The sequence below is a fragment of the Rhinoraja longicauda genome, chromosome 34 (genome assembly GCF_053455715.1).
Source record: "Rhinoraja longicauda isolate Sanriku21f chromosome 34, sRhiLon1.1, whole genome shotgun sequence".
NCBI classification, from domain to species: domain Eukaryota; kingdom Metazoa; phylum Chordata; class Chondrichthyes; order Rajiformes; family Arhynchobatidae; genus Rhinoraja; species Rhinoraja longicauda.
The window spans coordinates 23,159,145-23,168,770 of record NC_135986.1 but is presented as its reverse complement, the minus strand read 5'-3'; the positions used below and the strand labels follow the sequence as shown (position 1 = coordinate 23,168,770).

The 9,626-nt window shown below is 49.2% G+C and overlaps 1 protein-coding gene across 1 annotated transcript in view; it reads left to right on the top strand.

Moving 5' to 3' along the window:
* LOC144609636 (glycogen phosphorylase, muscle form-like) overlaps nucleotides 1-9,435 on the top strand; it is a 68,632-nt gene extending 59,197 nt beyond the window's left edge. Inside the window, exon 13 of the mRNA XM_078428135.1 lies at nucleotides 8,887-9,435. Coding sequence (XP_078284261.1) covers nucleotides 8,887-9,435 — 549 coding nt within the window. The remainder of the gene's footprint in view (nucleotides 1-8,886) is intronic.
* The last annotated feature ends 191 nt before the right edge of the window (nucleotides 9,436-9,626 follow it).

Here is a 9,626-nt window from a genome sequence, read left to right as displayed (position 1 = left end):
AACTGTGTGGTCCCTGGTTCTGGACTCCCCCAACATTGGGAACATGTTTCCTGCCTCTAACGTGTCCAACCCCTTAATAATCTTATATATATTGCAACTCCTTCCACCCCTAATAAAACAAAAATATTTCCTTGTGGACATTTTGTTTTGAAAATAACCAACGGTATGAAATTATTACAATCTTGTCTGATAGTTTACTTTTATATAACCTGAATAAAATGAGGGCCCCATGCATCTATGTGGCATATACAATGGTATGTGCATTTCAGGAACTAACTTCACAAATTGAACCTAACCACTGGGTTTCTCCTTCTTTCTGGATATCTTCCTGACCGTTTAGTTTCTGACTGTTTAGAACCACTTGGACTCATTGTTAATCGAGTCAAGCCTTCCTTTTGACCTACATTCATAGATTCCAGTCCATCAGTCCATTTTGTTTGGGTGTCAACCCCACTTGAACCTCCATTTTCAGGCTGATTCAAGCTCTCGCTAACTTGTGTACCTTCTTGTACCATTTCTGGTTCATCCTGGTACCTGCACTCGGAGTGGTAACCCAATTATCTGACTCGTCTAATTGGTCTGGTTTTCGACCCTGTCTGTGCTTGCACAGGCCTGACATGGTCAATGTGTACTTTTCTCACCTTTCCACTTCCAAACATCTTGACCAAGTATGTCCGCACTTTCTCACTACTCTTCCAGGTAACCACTTCACCCACTTGTGATGATGGTTTTTCACTTTACCTTCTGATTCAACTCAACACTCCTTTCCTTTACTCTACTTCCGTCATGATAAGCTTTTTGTTTCTCCTGTTTCTCTTCTAATGTTTGAGCCAAGTTTGGTTTCAACAGTGAAAACCTTCGTTTCTGGGTTTTTCTTTTCAAGAAAAAGTTCAGCTGGTGTTTGACCGGTAGTGGTGTGAGGTGTGTTTCAAGTCAAGTCAAGTTTATTTGTCACGTACACGATACACAATGTGCAGTGAAATGAAAGTGGCAATGCCTGCGGATTGTGCACAAAAAATTACAGTTGCAGCATATAAAAATAAAGTTAATAAAGTTATTATAGAGAAGACAAAATGTAGTCCCTGGAGTTATAAAAGTTAACAGTCCTGATGGCCTGTGGGAAGAAACTCCGTCACATCCTCTCCGTTTTCAACAGCGTGACAGCGGAGGCGTTTGCCTGACCGTAGCAGCTGGAACAGTCCGTTGCTGGGGTGGCAGGGGCCCCTCATGATCTTGCTTGCTCTGGATCTGGATCGGTATGTAATTAGAAAGTGAGCCAGTTTGTGAAACAAAGACAACTGTCTTTTCTTTGGGTTTGGATCCCAGCAGTTGCTTGACTAATGTCCGCTTTCACAATTTGCACTGTGCGTTCTGCTGCTCCATTGGAAGCGGGATGGCATGGAGCTACTCTAGTGTATTTTACAACATTTCCCTTTCATGAATTGTGCAAACTCTTGTGAACAGAATTGTGGTCCGTTATCAGACACAATTTCCTCTGGAAATCCATAGGACGCAAACAACCCTCGCAAAATGTCTATCGTTTTGCTGGATGTCGTTTTGTTCATCGGAAACACCTCTAGACAATAGACAATAGGTGCAGGAGGAGGCCATTCGGCCCTTCGGCCTCGAGCCAGCACCGCCATTCAATGTGATCATGGCTGATCATTCTCAATCAGTACCCCGTTCCTGCCTTCTCCCCATACCCCCTGACTCCGCTATCCTTAAGAGCTCTATCTAGCTCTCTCTTGAATGCATTCAGAGAATTGGCCTCCACTGCCTTCTGAGGCAGAGAATTCCACAGATTCACAACTCTCTGACTGAAAAGGTTTTTCCTCATCTCAGTTCTAAATGGCCTACCCTTATTCTTAAACTGTGGCCCCTGGTTCTGGACTCCCCCAACATTGGGAACATGTTTCCTGCCTCTAACGTGTCCAACCCCTTAATAATCTTATACGTTTCGATAAGATCTCCTCTCATCCTTCTAAATTCCAGTGTATACAAGCCTAGTCGCTCCAGTCTTTCAACATATGATAGTCCCACCATTCCGGGAATTAACCTAGTAAACCTACGCTGCACGCCCTCAATAGCAAGAATATCCTTCCTGAAATTTGGAGACCAAAACTGCACACAGTACTCCAGGTGCGGTCTCACTAGGGCCCTGTACAACTGCAGAAGGACCTCTTTGCTCCTATACTCAACTCTTCGCTAGGTGTCCCATCTTGTGACACGAGTAACATTCTGCCTTGAAGAACGGACAAGACTGTGCTGGATGTGAGCCCAAACAGCGATAGCATGACTTTGCCATCGTCTTGCTACCCTTCCATGGATAACGATTCTCTGACGTCCTTGTCAACTTATCCGTCTTTAGTTTGCTGGACTGCAGCTTGTTCAACTCTTCTGCTGGTTGTCTGGAAGTTGTCCTGACTTCTCTAGAACCCCTTTCTGCCATATCCATTGACAAAGCAGTTTACAAGCTGTTTCTAAGGTCAGGTCGTACACCGTCATCAGCTTACTTCGGATCCGCTCACTTCTCAGTCCAAACACGAAACGGTCTCTTAACGCCCGGTCTTGGAATGTCCAAAATTACAATGAATTGATAACCTCTTGAGTCCCACGATAAAATTACTTACATCCTCCTCTGGAAGTTGGCATCTCGTTCCAAAACGATAGCTTTCAGCTATTTTCTAAAGGCCATAATGTTCTGTTAACTTCTTCAGAATATCCTTCAAAGGCGTGTCCTTTGGTTTGGCTGGAGCTAATAAATTCTTTACTGTATCATAAACATCGGGACCCATTTCAGTGAGAAAAATTGCTCTGTTCCTAGTTTGAGTTGCTTCATTCAACCGTCCTGATTCTGCATCAGAAGCTTCTACTTCAGTGATGTTATTTGTTCACAAAATGCGGGAGTAACTCAGCGGGTCAGGCAGCATCTCGGAAGAGGAGAATAGGCCGACGTTTCGGGTCTGAGACCCTTCTTCAGACTGATGTCGGGGGGCGGGACAAAGGAAGGATATAGGTGGAGACAGGAAGACAGTGGAGATCTGGGAAGGGGAGGGGGAGAGAGGGACAGAAGAACTATCTAAAGTTGGAGAAGTCGATGTTCATACCGCTGGGCTGCAAACTGCCCAGGCGAAATATGAGGTGCTGTTCCTCCAATTTCCGGTGGGCCTCACTATGGCACTGGAGGAGGCCCATGACAGAAAGGTCAGACTGGGAATGGGAGGGGGAGTTGAAGTCAAGTCAAGTCAAGTCAATTTTATTTGTATAGCACATTTAAAAACAACCCACGTTGACCAAAGTGCTGCACATCTGATTAGGAAAAAAAAAAATAAACATACAGTGGCAGGCAGCCAAACACAACGGCGCGGCCATCTTGAACAAAATGTTTAACTAAAGCAGAATGGTGTCCCGCGGCCGAGCCGCACCGGGCGCTGTTCAGTCCCGCGGCCGTGCCGCACCGGGCGATGGAAGGCCCCGCGGCCGAGCCGCACCGGGCGCTGTTCAGTCCCGCGGCCGTGCCGCACCGGGCGATGGAAGACCCCGTGGAAGAGACCTAAAAAAAAAAGAAAGATTTCCCACACCCCCCCCCCCCCCCCCACATACCCACCCACCCTCACCACCCCCCCCCCCCCCCCCCCAAGGTAAAGGGGCAAAATTAAAGGCGATTGTGGATGCCCTTTTTTTTTTTACACCTACAACCCGGGGGGTGATGTTATTTGCAGCAAAAAAGCATCTCTAAACGTTCGATGTACGCACTGAACGTTTCCCGGGCTTTGCTCTGGAACTCGCCCAATCTTCTGATATATCCACTGCGCACCCACCGCCATTTAGATTTTTGTTTTTTTTTAACAGTCTCACAGAATTCAACTTTGTGACCCGATTCCAGCTTTCCTTGACACCAAAATGTTATACAACCTTCTCCGTGCCTCTGTAGAATATCCTTATCTACACAAACAAGTTCAGCTGGGAATCGACGATACCACTCACCGTCGACAATGCACGATATCTTGAGCTCAGACACAGAATAACAAGTTAACTCACGGCTGCACAGCTGCACTGTGGTTTATTCAATCGTTTACAAACCTCCAACTAAAGGTGGCACCATTACATCTACTTTTTATCTTTCTTTCTCTTTTGGTTAGTTAGTTTATTATCACGTGCACCGGGGTACAGTGGAAATTTGTTTCAATCTCTCTCTCTGTCACTGTCTGTCATTGTCTCTCTGTCCTTGTCTCTTGCGTCTCTCTGGTCTATCTTTTGTGTTTGTCTTCAGTTTAATCCATCTCTCTCTCTCTCTCCCTCTCACTCTCAACTCTCTCCCTCTTTCCCTCTGCCCCCCCTCTCCCTCTCCAACTCTCTCCCTTTCTCCCTCTTTGCCCCTCTCCCTCTTTCCCCCTCTCACCTCTTTCCCCTCTCCCTCTTTCTTTCCCCCTCTCCGTCTTTCCCCCTCCCCCTCTCCCTCTTTCCCCTCTCCCTCTTCCCCCTCTCCATCTTTCCCCCTCTCCACTTTCCCCCTCTCCCTCTTCCCCCTCTCCTCTTTCCCCTCCCCCTTTCTTTCCCCCTCTCCCTCTTCCCCCTCTCTTTCCCCCCTCTCCCTCTTTCCCCCTCTCCCCCTTTCTTTTCCCCTCTCCCTCTTTCCCCCTCCCCCTTTCTTTCCCCCTCTCCCTCTTTCCCCTCTCCCTTTCTTTCCCCCTCTCCCTTTCTTTCCCCCTCTCCCTCTTTCCCCCTCTCCTCTTTCCCCCTCTCCCTCTTTCCCCCTCTCCCTCTTTCCCCTCCCCCTTTCTTTCCCCCTCTCCCTCTTTCCCCCTCTCCCTCTTTCCCCCTCTCCCTCTTTCCCCCTCTCCCTCTTCCCCCTCTCCCTCTTTCCCCCTCTCCCTCGTTCCCCCTCTCCCTCTTTCCCCCTCTGCACTTTCTGCCATTTTATTGAGCCCCCCCCACCGATGCCTATCCTCTCTGGAGCTGCCGGCACGGATACTTTCCCCGAGAGACTGAATCTGTTCCGGCTGCCGTTCAGCATCAATATCCCACGATGCGTGCTTGTGCGTGCATGTGCGTGCGTGCGTGCGTAACTGGTAGGACATTGGACACCTGTGGGCTCCAGGCACCTTACCTCACCTTGGCCCATTGACTCTGCACGCTGCTTCTCCCAGGTGCCCCGGAGATGGACCAGGGGTCCCGATGAAGTCTACTCTGACTTTGAATCCAGTCTCTGCCAAGGGGGGATAGACTCAGTCTGCCCACAGAGCCACAGAAATACTGCACGGACTCCGAATACAAATGCTGAACTTGGTTGTACAAACTCGTCCAGAAAACTTCTCTGCTGTGGCTTTCCTCAGAGGTTCCATGATCGTCAAAGCTGATCTGAGGGACTGCAGGGCCACTGATGAAAGACTGGGCTTGTATTCACTGGAATTCAATAGTCAATAGTCAATTTATTTGTCACATACACATAAATGTGCAGTGAAATGAAAAATTACCCGCAGTTCAACAATAAGACCAATAAAAATAAGCAATAAAAATATGCAATAACACATACAATCATAAACCAACACAAAACAAAAAAAGAAACATCCATCACAGTGAGTCTCCTCCTTGATTATATGTTTGTATACACGAAATGCTGGAGTAACTCAGCGGACAGAAGACTGAGAGAAGGAATGGGTGACGTTTCGGGTCGAGACAGAGGGTGGTGAAGGTGTGGAATTCTCTGCCTCAGAAGGCAGTGGAGGCCAGTTCGTTGGATGCTTTCAAGAGAGAGCTGGATAGAGCTCTTAAGGATAGCGGAGTGAGGGGGTATGGGGAGAAGGCAGGAACAGGGTACTGATTGAGAGTGATCAGCCATGATCGCATTGAATGGCGGTGCGTACAGGCTCGAAGGGCTGAATGCCTCCTCCTGCACCTATTGTCTATTGTCTATTGTGAGACCCTTCAGTACAAGTCCTTTAGACTCTCTGACAAGGTACACCGGTGCCATCTGCTGGCAGAGCAGAAGATGGAAGCAAGACACAAAATGCTGGAGTAACTCAGCGGGTCGGGCAGCATCTCGGGAGAGAAGGAATGGGTGACGTTTCGGGTCGAGACTGATGTCACGGGAGGGGGTGAGACAGAGATAGGATGTAGTCGGAGACAGGAAGACTAGTAGGAGAACTGGGAAGGGGGAGGGGACAGAGAGAGAAAGCAGGGACTATCTGAAGTTAGAGAAGTCAATGTTCATACCGCTGGGGTGTAAGCTGCCCAAGCGAAATATGAGGTGCTGTTCCTCCAATTTGCGCTGGGCCTCACTCTTGACAATGGAGGAGGACCATGACAGAAAGGTCAGACTGGGAGTGGAGGGGGAGTTGAAGTTGCTGAGCCACCGGGAGATCAGGTTGGTTAAGACGGACTGAGCGAAGGTGTTCAGCGAAACTATCGCCGAGCCTGCGCTTGGTCTCACCGATATAGAGAAGTTGACACCCGGATCAGCTGATACAGTAGATGAGGTTGGAGGAGGTGCAGGTGAACCTCACCTGGAAAGACTGTTTGGGTCCTTGGATGGAGTCGAGGGGGGAGGTAAAGGACAGGTGTTGCATCTCCTGCGGTTGCAGGGAAAGTGCCCGGGGAGGGGGTGGTTTGGGTAGGAAGGGACGAGTGGACCAGGGAGATACGGAGGGAACGGCCTCTGCGGAAAGCAGAAAGGGGAGGGGATGGGAAAATGTGGACAATAGTGGGAACCCGTTGGAGGTGATGGAAAATATTGGCGGATAACGTGTTGTATGCGACGGAAGATGGAAGCTCCCTTCTCTCCTGAAGGCGGTCCCTTGTTTTGGAAAGTAGGGTCTCGACCTAAAATGCCACTCATTCCTTCTCTCCAGAGATGCTGCCTGTCCCGCTGAGTTACTCCAGCATTTTGTGTCTATCCCAGCCTCAACTACCTCCTCCGTCAACTCGTTCCATGCACCCACCACCCTTTGTGTGGAAAACGTTATCCCTCAGATTCCTATAAAGTCTTTCACCTTAAAGCTATGCCCTCTGGTTCTCAATAAACAATAGATAATAGGTGCAGGAGGAGGCCATTCGGCCCTTCAAGCCAGCACCAACATTCAATGTGATCATGGCTGATCATCCACAATCAGTGCCCCGTTCCTGCCTTCTCCCCATACCCCCTGACTCCGCTATCTTTAAGCTCTATCCAGCTCTCTCTTGAAAGCATCCAGAGAATTGCCTCCACTGCCTTCTGAGGCAGAGAATTCCACAGATTCACAACTCTCTGACTGAAAAAGCTTTTTCTCATCTCCGTTCTAAATGGCCTACCCCTTATTCTTAAACTGTGTGTCCCCTGGTTCTGGACTCCCCCAACATTGGGAACATGTTTCCTGCCTCTAACGTGTCCAACCCCTTAATAATCTTATATGTTTCGATAAGATTATCTTCCAATTCTACGTACAACCTAAGAGTTCAGGCAGTCATAAGTTCATAAGTTCTTGGAGCAAAATAAGGCCATTCGGCCCATCAAGTCTGCTCCGCCATTCAATCATGGCTGATCATTCCTCCGTTAATAGCCATAATCTCCAAAATGCATTTGGAATTATAAATGTATTATGGTACCAAGTCAGTGTGAAAGAATTTCATCTTAATTTCTGGTGCAAATCCAATGTTACGCTCAACTTAATTGTGTTTTGTACTAGTATCAATTTAGCAGTGGACTCCAGATTAAAATTGCATTTACAATACAACAGTGGTTCACAGTGACAATTGACTGTTTTTCACTGAGTCCAATTCTAATCTGCAATCCAAGTCATTGCAAATGGTTAGTTATCACTGTAGTTCGTGCAAACTGCATATATTTTCTTCCAACTCTACACACAACATATGAGCTCTTAAGGATAGCGGGAGTGAGGGGGTATGGGGAGAAAGGCAGGAACGGGGGTACTGATTGAGAGTGATCAGCCATGATCGCATTGAATGGCGGTGCTGGCTCGAAGGGCTGAATGGCCGACTCCTGCACCTATTGTCTATTGTCAAACAGCCTTTATTTTCTTTGCATTTTTCTTCCAACTCGGCATAGCAGTGTTAATGCAATCAGCATTTATTTTCTTCCAACTGTAATGCAGTCCGTGCAACTGCATATTTTCTTCCAACTCTACAAATAACCTGAGTTAATGCAATCGTGCAAACTGCATGTATTTTCCTGAAAATGTACACACAAGCTGTGTTAATGCACAAAATGCTGGAGTAACTCAGCGGGTCAGGCAGCATCTCAGCAGAGAAGGAATGGGTGACCTTCTTCAGACTGATGACGTTTCAGGTCGAGACCCTTCAGACTGATGACGTTTCGGGTCGAGACCCTTCAGACTGATGACGTTTCAGGTCGAGACCCTTCTTCAGACTGATGACATTTCAGGTCGAGACCCTTCTTCGGACTGATGACGTTTCGGGTCGAGACCCTTCAGACTGATGACGTTTCAGGTCGAGACCCTTCTTCAGACTGATGACATTTCAGGTCGAGACCCTTCTTCAGACTGATGACGTTTCGGGTCGAGACCCTTCAGACTGATGACGTTTCAGGTCGAGACCCTTCTTCAGACTGATGACGTTTCGGGTCGGGACCCTTCAGACTGATGACGTTTCGGGTCGAGACCCTTCTTCAGCCGTGTTAATGCAATCGTGCAAACTGCATATATTTTCCTGCAAATGTACATACAAGCTCTACAAATAATCTGTGAGTTAATGCAGTCAGTGCAAGCAACACTGAAGAAGGGTCTCGACCCGAAACGTCACCCATTCCTTCTCTCCCGAGATGCTGCCTGACCTGCTGAGTTACTCCAGCATTTTATGAATAAATCGATTTGTACCAGCATCTGCAGTTATTTTCTTATACTATATATTTTCTTGCAATGTTCTTCTAAGCCTTCATTTAACCTAATGCAAACAGAAGATATTTTCTTGCAATTATCTTCCAACTCTGCATACAACCTAAGAGTTAATGCAGTTAGTGCAAGCAGCGCAACGTTGAGGCGCAGGTCTGCACAGGGATTAGCTGGCTGCTGGGGCATCAGCTGCTGGGGCATCAGCTGGCTGCTGGGGCATCAGCTGCTGGGGCATCAGCTGCTGGGGCATCAGCTGCTGGGGCATCAGCTGCTGGGGCATCAGCCTGCTGGGGCATCAGCTGCTGGGGCATCAGCTGCTGGGGCATCAGCTGCTGGGCATCAGCTGCTGGGGCATCAGCTGCTGGGGCATCAGCTGCTGGGGCATCAGCTGCTGGGGCATCAGCTGCTGGGCATCAGCTGCTGGGGCATCAGCTGCTGGGGGCATCAGCTGCTGGGGCATCAGCTGCTGGGGCATCAGCTGCTGGGGCGGTGCTGGTGTGGGGGCGGTGCTGGTGCTGGGGGCGGGGCTGTGCTAGTCCTGGGGGAGGGGCTGATCTGGGGGCGGGGCTGGTGCTGTGGGCGGGACTGACGCCGGGGCGGAGCTGGCGCATGGGGCGGGGCTGGTATGGGGGCGGGGCTGGTGCTGGGGGCGGGGCTGTGCTGGTGCGGAGGCAGGGCTGGTGCTGGGGGAGAGGGGCATCGGGGGAGGGGCATCGGGGGAGGGTGCACCGGCTGCGGGTCCGGGCGGCGGCGGCGGCGGAGCGGAAGTTCCGGGGACTG